Source organism: Puma concolor, chromosome F2 (assembly GCF_028749965.1).
Source record: "Puma concolor isolate L17-30 chromosome F2, mPumCon1.1.hap2, whole genome shotgun sequence".
Taxonomy (NCBI): Eukaryota; Metazoa; Chordata; class Mammalia; order Carnivora; family Felidae; genus Puma; species Puma concolor.
In genome coordinates this window covers 70,281,696-70,294,006 of record NC_141684.1, presented here as the reverse complement: position 1 = coordinate 70,294,006, position 12,311 = coordinate 70,281,696, and the positions used below count along the sequence as shown (strand labels likewise).

Below are 12,311 nucleotides of genomic sequence, written 5' to 3'. Positions count from 1 at the left end.
GAAACCTTGCAACTCCAACTTTTTTCATATGTAAAAAAAAGTTTGTGAAGCTTTAGAAGTCATATGGTTTACCAACACCAGGTGATCTCCAGCTTTAGAGACAACCTCCATCCCTGCTCACTCTTTCCACCTTCATCACCACAGCCCAGTCCTGCCTTTCTTTGGACATAGAAATGGAATCATATGGTATATCTCTATTGAGTCTGACCTCCTTCACTCAACATCATGTCCATAAGAGTCAACCATGTCCTTGTGGTATCAACAGTTCATTCTCTTTTGTTGTTGTGTGGCTTCCATTTTAACAACATACCACATATTTTCAATCTATTCTACTGTTGGTATACATTTCAGGCATTGGCTACAAATAGATGCTAAGAACATTCTTGTTCAGGTCTTTGGTGGATGTATGCATTCATTTCTCCTGGCTACATACTCAGGAGTAGGTACACTAGGTCCTAAGACATATACTTATCTAGCTTCAGTGGGAATACAAAACTCTTTCCAAAGTGGCTGCACAAATTCACACTCCCACTAGCAACATAAAGAGGCACTTTGAGGGATGTGCAGTTGATTTCTTGTTTTATAAGTTTTTCTCAATTCTCAACTGAAATCATGCCTCAAAAAACTAGCAGTTAGGTTTGTTCATTCTTTTGATTAAAAAAATATATTGAGCTATTTTTGTGAGCTTGGCATGGGAAAACAGTGCTGATTATAGTTGGTTTATAATCTTGTAGGTTAGTCAGAAAACTGATTATAAAAAAGAATGTGTCATCTCTACCCAGATAAAGCTATAAAATTAGGTGGAAGAATTGGGCACTTGGGAAGCACACAGAAGAGTTATATTGCCCAGACTTTCCAGGGGCCAGGGATGACTTTCCAAAAGAAAGTGATATCTCTGCTGAACCCTAAAAAGAAATTGGAGTTGGCCAGGTAACCAGGATGGGGAAGGGTTGTTTGTAGGGGCAGGAAAGCGGATGGAAGGTAAGAGTGAAAGACAATATTCTATAAAAAGGGAACAGGGTGTGTGAAGACCAACAAGTTAGACAGAACAGTTCATTTGGGGAAAGGGATCGGTATGGCTAGAGCACAGATTGTGAAGAGAAGGACAACAAGGAGTCTGCAAAAGTGACTAAAGATCCCTCAGGCTTTCCCAAGGATAACCTTTTATCTTTGGACAGTGGGAAACCCTTGAAGTGTTTTTAAGCAACTAGTGATGTCAACACATTCGGGTTTAGAAAATATTATTCTGGCTGTAATAAAGAAAATAAATTTGAAGACAGGAGATGCCAGGAGTTACATTTAGGGGTCACTGCAATTGTCCCAGAGAGAAACCATGGTGGCCAGTCTAGGATAGTGACAACTGGAATGGAGAGAAATAGAGGGATATTTAAAAAAAAAAATTTATCTTCAAGCAGTATGTAATACTTAATAAAGAATAATGAAGTAGTTGACAAATACTCATTTTATTACCAATGAAATAAAGATAAAAGTTTTCCCTCACAATTAAACCCTTCTTGTTTACTGTTCCATGATCCCTTTTTTCACTCTGTATTCTGCATTTATTTGTTATGTTTTTATATTTATTTAAAGTTTTACCATATGTATATATATATATATATATATATATATATATATATGCATTCCTAAAAAAATGCATAGTATTGTGCAACTTTTAAAACTTTATATAACTGAAGTCATACAATATTTTGTCCACAACTGGATTCTTTTTGTCAACATCATGCTCAAGAGATCCATCCTTTTGAATATACATAAGCTTATTTAATTCATTTCTACTTCACATAGCATTCAATTGCATCAATACCAATTTATTAATGCCTGATAGACATTTAGCTTGTTCTCAACTTTTTGCTGTTGCAAACACCATTGCTAAGTAGACTCATATATGTATACAGGTGGATATGTGAGCTAGGATAAAGGCAGAGGGATAAAATTGCAGAATCAAGAGGCATTCCCATTTTTAACTTTTCAATGTTGCCACACTATTCTCTGGTAGACTAGTGATTATCCTGCATATGACTGGCCCCCGTACCACACTGAACAATGGCAAGTCATATTGAGCTTGATCATTCTTACTAGGATGTAGTTAATTTTATTGTAGATTTTTAAAGATACAAATTTGGTCTTTGTTTTGCTATCTATTGGATCTTTGATTTTTTAATTAATTTCTGCTATTATATATTTCTGATGTCCTTACTCTTTTTAAATAGCACTCATCTTCGATCATGAAATGTGCTTTTTTGTTATGTTTATAGTCTGTCTTCCCATATGAGAATGTTAGCTCCAATGGAACAGGGATTTTAGTCTGTTTTGTTCATGGATTCATCTAGATCCCTGAATAATATAGGCACATAGCAAATATTTGTTAATGAAATCTATATCTAACATCTTTAGTTTAACTTGTTAGTCTTTTAAAACTTTTAAACTAGATGCTTAGCTCACTAATTTTTAGCCTTTCTTCTTTCCTACTAAAACATTTAATGCTATACATTTACCCTCAATGTGATATATTTATTGTTACTATTATTCTAGAAGTATTGTTTGACACTAAAAATAAATCTGTGTTATGTACTTTGGCACTGTGTGGATTAATTATTTACTTAATTTTTTAAATAAACAATTGCTAATCCTTACAAGAATCAAACAATTTTGTTAAAATTGGCAAAAATGTGGTTTTTTAAATTCTTTTATTCCTTCTATCTTTATTGCCTGACACTCATCAGTAATGTAGAATTTTATTTCACCAGCTTGGTTAACTTGATTTAGAATTTCTGCTGGAAAAAGACAAAATAAATGCTTACTTCTTTCTCTTACTCATTTTTTTAAAGTGCAGTTATTTTTTATAATTAAGAAACACTTTTTAGAGAGAGCAGTCATAGCAAAATTGAGCAGAAGACACAGAAGTCTTATTTAAGTAGCTGCTTTAAATATTAACAATGAGTTTTTTTACCTTTCTTTTTTGATCATTATGGAGTCACAGATTTTCATTGATTCAATGCATTTTGTCAGCCTTAAACATTATTCTTTCTGATGTTCCAATTATTATAACTTCAGCCAATAACAGACCCTACATATTGGTTCCCACATGTTTTCAACATGACTCATCAATTTTTTTAAACTGTCTTGCTTTCTAGGACAAAGTATATTTCACACTGTCTTTGTTCCTTCCTTGTACCACACTGTATTTAGCATTTCTCCAGGGAAAAACCTTGGTTCTTATACTGGGGAGTGTGAACCAGAGATGTTTGCTGCTACCGGAGTGACATTGCTTCTAGGCCATTTCAGTGAACAGAGATCACTCACACACACACACACACACACACACACACACACACACACATTCTATATAATCATTTCGAATCATGAGCACAATTTGAAATTTTCAGTTCAGTCTTAACATCATAGTGGTTTTTTGCAGCGATACAATTTTATTGTCATGTATAAGGTGCTGTGCACATAGCCCCAAACCCACAAAGGCTGAGGGGATTGAGCTTATATTAATCATTTATACAAAACAACGAATTTATATATACTTACAGACTAAAACTGTACTAATTCTAAAAGTCAGCTAATCCAGATATGAATATAAATAAAAGACTCAGCAATAGAATTTTTATTTTTTTTTTAATTTTTTTTAATGTTTATTTATTTTTGAGACAGAGACAGAGCATGAGCAGGGAAGGGGCAGAGAGAGAGGGAAACACAGAATGTGAAGCAGGCTCCAGGCTCTGAGCTGTCAGCACAGAGCCCGACGCGGGGCTCGAACTCAGGGACTGTGAGATCATGACCTGAGCGGAAGTCGGATGCTTAACCGACTGAGCCACCCAGGCGTCCCTAGAATTATTTTTTAAAGTGCTACTTATTATGGGACTAAGATATTCAGTTGAATAAGTTAAAAAATGAGAACAAAAGAAAGGAACACAAATATTAGCCATTTCCATGAAAATTGTACAATGAACTGTATGACTGAACAGACTAGAACCAAAGCTCAGAGCATGATAGTAAAAGTTGTTTTGGTGACACAGTGCAAGTGGGGGAGGGGCAGAGAGAGAGAATCCCAAGCAGGTTCCACACTGTCAGCGCAGAGCCTGATGCGGGGCTTGAACCCATAAAGCCATGAGATCATGACCTGAGCTGAAATCAAGAGTCGGACACTTAACCAACTGAGCCACCCAGGCACCCCTGGTTTCCTCATTATTGAGATTAATTGATCATGGGCAATATTTTAGTTCTTATTTCGAAAGTAAAAGCATGTGGATAGTAAAATATATTAGTTAAATTTCTGGAAGAAATTTCTGGAAGAGCAGTCAAGTCTTTGTTTTCCAAATCACACTATTTCACTTAATTTCTTTGATCTTATAACTGTTTTTTCTTTTCTTTTTAATTTTAATTCCAGTATAGTTAACATACAGTGTTATATTCGTTTCAGGTGTACTACATAGTGATTCAACAATTCGATACATTACTCAGTGCTCATCGAGATAAGTGACTCTCTTCTCTTACACCAAAAATTTGTATTTCCAACACCATTTAACATGACGACTCCTTTTTTTTTAATCTACACATAAGGAAAATGGTTTTACAATGCCAAGCTGACAAAGATGCACTGGGACGTACTGTTTCGGGCCCCGTCCCTTCCCCTTTACGGGGCCGATGTGCCCAATTCCAGCCCCGCAATGATGCTGCTGCTGGAGTGGCCTTCCTCAGGGCATTGCCGTCAACTGACAGGCGGCTGCCACCCGATGAGAGATGGTTGTCCTCCATTTATCTCTTCCTCTCAGCCCCACATGCTATTCTGCCTCCAGAATATGTCTCACCTCTCTGTTCTGCCTCCTTCTACTGCTACCGCCTTTCTCCAAGACACTCACCCGCTATCATAACCACCTACCTGGCTCCGAGTTTTGCCCAGTCAAACCCATCCTCTTTACAGTTCTTAGAATTATCTTTTTAAGAATGCACAGGAGATGATGTTGGTATTTGACTTCTCAACCGGACTCTGCCGTGGCTCATTGCCTGTCTTCAGCCTCATCATACACCACTTTTATCCTCACCTCGGCTTCCCTCCAGCTATACCGGTCTTCAGTCGGTACCAGGAATACTGACACCTCTTTGCCCTCACGTGATCTTTGCACTTGGAGTTCCATCAGTGTGCAACACTCGTTCCCCAGATCTTCACACATCTAGTTCCTTCTCATCTAACAGGTCTTAGCCCAAATATCCGCTATTGGAGAAGCCTTCTCTGGCGATCTATTAGGGAGGAACTCCATTTCACATCCCAGCCACTCTCCAGCACGTTTTTTCCTTTATATTAGTTTTCGCAATGGGTACTTATTCTGCCTACTTAGTTGTTTACTTTATTGCCTATCTTCTCTACTAGAGTATATGTTCCATGAGGACAGGGATAAGATCTCTTATGTTCAATCTTACGTCCCAACACATAGCTCACATTAGAAACTCCATAAATATCATTGGATGGATAGATGAGACTTCATTCCTTCCTGTTGTGGTTCGATTCAGGGAATTAAGCCCCAGGATGAAGACAAAAGGCTTCATTACTTTTAGCTCTGCCTCTGGTTTATGACCAATGGTACAGAAATGAAAAATCCCAGCAATACCTAGTTGTAGAGATGGGAAACAGGAGGTCAGAGTAACCAGTGGCCACTTACTCTGCACACTGCTTTTTTTCTCTTAGTTTTTTAATTTGAGTATAGTTGACACACAATGTTACATTAGTTTCAGTTGTACAACATAGTGATTCAGCAAGTTTATACATTATGCTGTGCTCAAACGTGTAGCCACGACTTCTCACCATACAATACTATTACAATGTGGTTTTTTAGATGTTTATTTAAAACATTATTTTGAGAGAGATAGGGAGAGACAGAATGTGTGTGCCAATTGGCGAGGAGGAGAGAGAGAGGGAGAGAGAATCCCAAGCAGGCTCTGTACTGTCAATGCCGAGCCCAACATGGGGCTCATGAGATCATGACCTGAGCCAAAATCAAGAGTTGGACGCTTAGTCATCTGAGCCACCAAGGTGCCCACAAAATCATCAACTATATTCCTTATGCTGTGTCCTTTATTCCTGTGACTTGTTCATTTCAAAACTGGGAGCCGGTACCTACCACTCCCCTTTACCCATTTGCCCAACCCCCACCCGCCCCCCACCGTAACCATCACTTTGTTCTCTGTCTTTATAGGTGCAAACTGCTCTTTGTATTCAGAACCAATGGCACAGACTGAGTGATTATGACTTAGCAAATGACAGACTTTTTCTTCCCAATGGAAACTTGAATATCTTTTAAACCTATCTTTAAGGAAAACAACATGTAATTGTTAATATATTTGAACTGGTACCTAGTCTTTGTATTACATGCTCTAAACACTTACACCTCACTACCAAGCACTGTGTTTGCCCTTTACTCTATGGATCCATAGTACCCTCTAAAATATTTAGTGCTTTGGTGAAAAAAAAATAATTAGAAATGTAAGCAAATTGTTTTTACTTGTCTAATTCATATTCTGAGATGAACGAGTATCTCAAAAGAAGTTTCAACTAACATGAAGTCTACTATCTAAATATAAGCCCAATGCTAACTCTTTAAAACTGAGTAAAATCTATTTTGTTAAATACACGTTCATCTCCAAATGTCCTGGCTTATGATAAGACTGAGTAAAAAGACAAAGAAAGGAGATAACTATGTAAGAGTGGATTCAATGATTCTTTGAGTCACAATTAAGGAAACAGAAAAAAAAAAAAGAATATCATTAGCAGTTGAGCATCCATTTCTAGAAGTAGAGAGAGTTAGTTGAATTAGACACATGCCCAAAAAAAGCAGATAGAATAAGAATAAGACAGAGACTATCTCCTTGATTAATAAGAGATAATATAGTGATATACTATAAAAGAAGTGAATATTGAGCTTTTTTAGGACATGAGCTGATTCCAGTGCTGCGGCTACACTTATTGTGAAAGGAATGTGGGCAGGCATGTTCACCTACACGGTTGATGAACAACACTTCAAAGAATTCTGGAAATTCCTTTTTTGTTTAATTCAAGTATTTGAAGGAAATGGGAACAAGTTTGGAATTCACACTAGAGAGATGAAAGTACTTTTAAACATTCAATATTTGCTTAAATAGATATTAGGGGGAGACAGGTGTTCTGGAATAATTTTCTTCTAAGTCACAACTTTGTGCATGTGAGCAGATGCAGCTGGCATGCGGTTCTCCACATGTTTCCTTGGAGGGACTCTTGCTTTCCTTGCCCACCCTTGAGGCCACCATCCTGTGTTCTCACTACGTTGACTCCCAAACTTCATGAAAAAACACACCAAATTCTCTCCTCTCAGTCCCCTCTATTCCTTGTAATCCAGTTTTTCACTCTCAATGCTCTCCTGGCATTGCATTTCATAAGGCATCCCCCCCCTTCCCCTTGCCAAACCAGTCACCAAATTCAGTGGTTCTTTTTAACCAGGTTTTGAGTCTATGGCATTACCATCTTCCCTGAAATTCTCTCTTCTGTTAGCCTTGATGTGTTCTCTCTCTCTCCAGGCTGCCCTTTGCATCCCAAGCCCCTCTGCTTGGGTTTCATGCTTTTCTTCTCCTTCCTTGCTTTCTTTGTCCTCCAAACTGTCCCTTGGTAATCACCCACGCTTGCATAAATGTAAATATCATTGTTGAAATCTTTTAAATTCTAAAGAAAATGACAAGGATGTCAGTCACCAGTTTTCTTAAGCATGTTGTGCTTAAATCATCACTATACTATTGTAACTCCAAGAAGTGAAAGAGAAACGACTTTTGAGCTCCTTGAAATTATTTGTAAGGATCACTTTGGTGATCCAGGTTTAGCGTTAACCCATGTATTTCAAATCTATAGGCTTTGATGTGGTAACGAACAGCTTAAACAAAGTAAATGACCTTCTGTATTTTTTTTTCATAAAAAACTTTGTTATAGTTTTTTTTGTTCTGCATTTCCTCTGATGTGCTTCATATACAAAATTGAGTTATTATGTGTTAAGGGTTTTTGCAATGTTTGAAATCTAGCTACTGAAGGGGATTGAAATCAGACACACACTTGCAAATTTAAGTTAGAAGTTTAAGCTTTAAGTATAATTTGATGCTATTGATGTTCTCATTCACATTTTAATGTAGTCATGGCAAAAAACAGCACAGTTTTTAAATATTTATAGTACCAGCAAATTAAGTGAGAACTACACAGAGGGATTTTATGAGCGTAGCAAATACATACCATGAGTTCATAAATTCACTTTTGTTTTATTTGTGTAATATAAATTTCAGTCAAAATCATATCGAAAGGAATTTAGAGTCCAGCAATAGAAAAGGCCACTGGGGAAGAATACTTAAAGAGCAGAAATTGCTATGACTTTTGAGATCACTCCAGTTCATCCTGAACCTAATGAATTCTATTAAAACAGGAAATAATAGTTTTTTGGTTGTGATCATGACTAACTGTAAGAGATTAAATCTGATGGTCAGGAAAGGGAGCAGTCAGTGTGCTGTTTGCCTGCAGGTAAATTGCCTTGCATTAAACTGAATTCACTAGCTAAAGCAATTATTTTTCTATAATATTCTCCCTTCAGAGGGCACTGCAAATGATACAGGTAGCAAACCAAGAACCAAAAAAAAAAAAAAGATGTAAAATGTTTTATTATCAATAAAGTGCTGTAACTGTGAAGGTAACTGAATGATATGTGTAACAAACCAACAACCCAAAAGAGAAAAAAAGAGATATAAAATGTTTTAATAGTGATATAATCTGAGGCATGCCTATAATAGTAGTTTTGTTAGCAACCACGGCCCTTGGGCTCACCAAGCAATAGGAATTAACTAGAGGCCACGCAGGACTTCTGGGCAAGGCTTTTATTGGGGATTACACTCCAGCAAAAGGAAGACAGTATGATGGGGAAAGATAGGATTCAGTGGGCAGAATGGGAGAGGCCAGGACTTGAGGTCAGTTTTTTGGGAATCAAGATGCTGGCTCCTTACCTATTCTTTTCAATCCATTGTTACAGCAAAAACAGTCTGATCTCAGTTGTTCCAGGCTCACATTCCACCAAAATACTAATGGGCATCTTTTGAGGATAAACACCCGGGCTGTTGTCTCTGCTAAAGAGCTCTGAAAGCTTATTTTGATATGTAAATGCCAAGGATTGCCTTCTTGGTTCTTTTGTTCTGGCTCTCAGTGGTGTTTTCCGGAATTGAGGAGGAATTTAGGGTATGAGGAATTGTAAAGGTTTGGGAGGGAGAACACCATAGGCAACGGGGTAGTACCACATCAGAGCTGAAAGTACAGACTGCAGAGGATCAAGTTGTGGGTCTGTCATTAAATAGGCAATTTATGTAATTTGTTCATTAAATTGGGCAATGTATTTTGCCTCTCTGTGACTTCCTTTCCTTACGTGTGTTAGTTTCTTAGGGCTGCTATGTAACAAGTTACTACAAACCTGATGTCTTAAACAACAGAAACTTAATCTCACAGTTCTGGAGGCCACAAGTCTGCAATCAATTTCCTTGGGCTGAAATCAAGGTGTTGACGGGGCCATGCTCCCTCTGGACCTCTTGAAGACAATAGTCCCTTGTCTCTTCCAGCTTCTAGTGGCTACCAGCATTCCTGGGCTTGTGGCCACATCAGTCCCATCTCCAATTTTCCATGGTCACATTGCCTTCTCCTCTTCTGCCTTGTGTCTGATCTCCCTCTGCCTCCCCCTCATGAGAATACATGAGATTGCATTTAGGGCCCACTCAGATAATCCAAAGAAGGTAAAATTCACAGGTACCAGAGAGAGGCACATGAAGGTCTTTTGAGGGGACTACTATTCAGCTTACTGTAAATTGGGTTACTACTAGTATCTATATGAACCTTAAGGATATAGTATATGAAAAGTGCTTACTTAGAACAATGGCTAGAATGCTAAAAAGCACTCATGTTAGCCCATAAAGGTGATGTCGATGATGATGAACAAGAAAATGCAGACAAAAAGTCTCAAAATGAATAAAATAATTTGTTTTGAACAAATGTAGAGGACCTTGCCTCTCAATTTTTGAGGCGTGCTAACCTTAAAATGTTATTTTTCAAAGGTTGTATCTATGTTAAACGAGTATAATCCAGTCGTTTAGGCATATGGTATATATAGCCATTTGTGATTCTGTCTTGTGTTATTTTGCACCTGAAATGTAAGTCCTCTCAACAATTTTCTCCATCCTGAATTCTTCCTAAAGTGCAAATCAGAGACGTGATATGATAGGACTGTCTCCTTTTGCTCTCGTCTCCTGCCCACCTAGGATACAGATCTGATGACATTCAACATTTCTGTGCACCGGTCGTGGTGGCGGGAACACGGGCCTGGCTGTGTCCGAAGAGTGCTGCCTCCGTCCGCCCACGGCATGATGGATGATTACACGTACGTCTCTGTCACAGGCTGCATTGTGGACTTCCAGTACCTAGAGGTCATCCACAGCGCTGTCCAGATACTACTCTCTGTAAGTAGCACCAATGAATCACTGTCTGATCAAGACTCTCCTTTATTGGCATTTTTGTATCTAAACCTGCTGTCCACACCCATCTGGTAGATAATGCCTTAAATAAGCACATGGAGAACATCCTCTAAATAATGGAAATAGCAGCAATTGTGCTAACAGTAGCTGTACTTAATGAGGCTACATCTTCCCTCTTGGTATCCGGACACTTTGTTTTAGAAATAGTTTCCGCTATAGTTTCTAACTTGAGATACAATATACACCATTCAGTGAAATAGCATCACCGTCCCCCAGAAGCAGTGCCTTTCCCACTCTCTACTTTGGGTTCTTCTGCTTACACATCTGCTACTGCTTCTACTTCTAAAGCATTCTTTAACTAATGCGCATCAGTTCCAGAGAAAGGAGGGTGCAAACACATCCAATGGCCTGATCAATCTAGTAAGCTTCATATTTCAAATAATTATTCCTGGGGGCGCCTAGGTGGCTCAGTCGGTTGGGCTTCTGACTTCGGCTCAGGTCATGATCTCGTGGTCCGTGGATTCAAGTCCTGCATCGGGCTCTGTGCTGACAGCTCGGAGCCTGGAGACTGCTTCGGATTCTGTTGCTCCCTTTCTCTCTCTCTACCGCTCCCTATCACTCCCCCATGCCCTGCCTGCTCGTGCTGTGTCTCAAAAATAAACATTAAAAATAATAATTATTATTATTATTATTCCTTAAGAAAAAAAATCCCTCCAAAGAGTCTTCCACATTTTAGTGCTTAAAGTGTGGTGTCAAGATGTAATTCCATATAGAGGAGCAGAGAGAAGAAATGGCTTGATTGGACCACAGGAAGTTTATGTCTTGGGAATCTCTTAAAGTTAATTTTTTTCTATCAGATTGTCCCACACACAATTTGATTACAGTGTAGAGGGGAAGTAACTTAAGGTATTATCAACCATGCTGTTCCTCTGAGATCCAACAAGGACATGGCATGTTGTTTGAGTCAGCATACAATAAAGTAAATTTAAGTCACACTTTTCATATAAGCCAACTATCCAACTCTATCCTTCTATCCAACTGGTTGAGTTAGAATAGGAACAAAAGATACAGGCTCAACAGTAAATGAATAGACAACAGAAGTATAAGAGATGTATGTCGGTGAAGAATGTACCTTGGAATTATTTCTAGAAACAGGTTGAGAAACCTTGTTATCATTTAGTATATCTGTTATCTACTGCTATGTAACAAACCACTCCAACATGGAATTACTTAGAGCAATATAAATTTATTGCTTAGAGTTCTGTGGGTCAGAAATTTGAGCACGTTTCAGCTGTGTAGTTCTTCTGCTCTGCATGGTATTGGCCAGGATCACTCATATGCACCTTTCAACAAGGGCCTCTGCTGGGGCTAGAATACCGAAGAGGACCTCATTCACATGTCTGGTGCTGCTGTTGGACCACATTCTCCTCCATATGGCTTGTCTTTTTGCAGAAACTTAACAGGTTTTCCTATAGCAAGGTAGCTAGGTTCCAGGGGAAGCCCAACATGTAATCATTTTTCCAGGCTCTACCTGAATAACTTGTACTATTATTCCATTGACTACAACAAGTCATATGACCAAGCCCAAGCCAAATGTAGGAGGGTAGCTATAAAAAAGTGAGCATACCAGGAGCCATGGCTGATTTGGGACCACCAACGTAGTGGTCTTGCCTCACTTGTATAATCTATGAATTGTTGTTCTTTAACCCACATATGTCAAGTTTTAAAATAGTGTTTTAGAGCACACTTGAAATATAATTTTCTAGAAAGACTAA

At 38.3% G+C, this 12,311-nt stretch overlaps 1 protein-coding gene across 4 annotated transcripts in view; it reads left to right on the top strand.

The window, feature by feature from the left end:
- The window catches only part of NKAIN3 (sodium/potassium transporting ATPase interacting 3), a 611,410-nt gene that overhangs the window by 452,698 nt on the left and 146,401 nt on the right, over positions 1–12,311 (top strand). For all 4 annotated transcript variants that reach the window (XM_086695770.1, XM_086695771.1, XM_086695768.1 and 1 more), the window contains exon 4: positions 10,324–10,521. In XM_086695770.1, the coding sequence (XP_086551896.1) occupies positions 10,324–10,521 (198 nt within the window). The remainder of the gene's footprint in view (positions 1–10,323; positions 10,522–12,311) is intronic.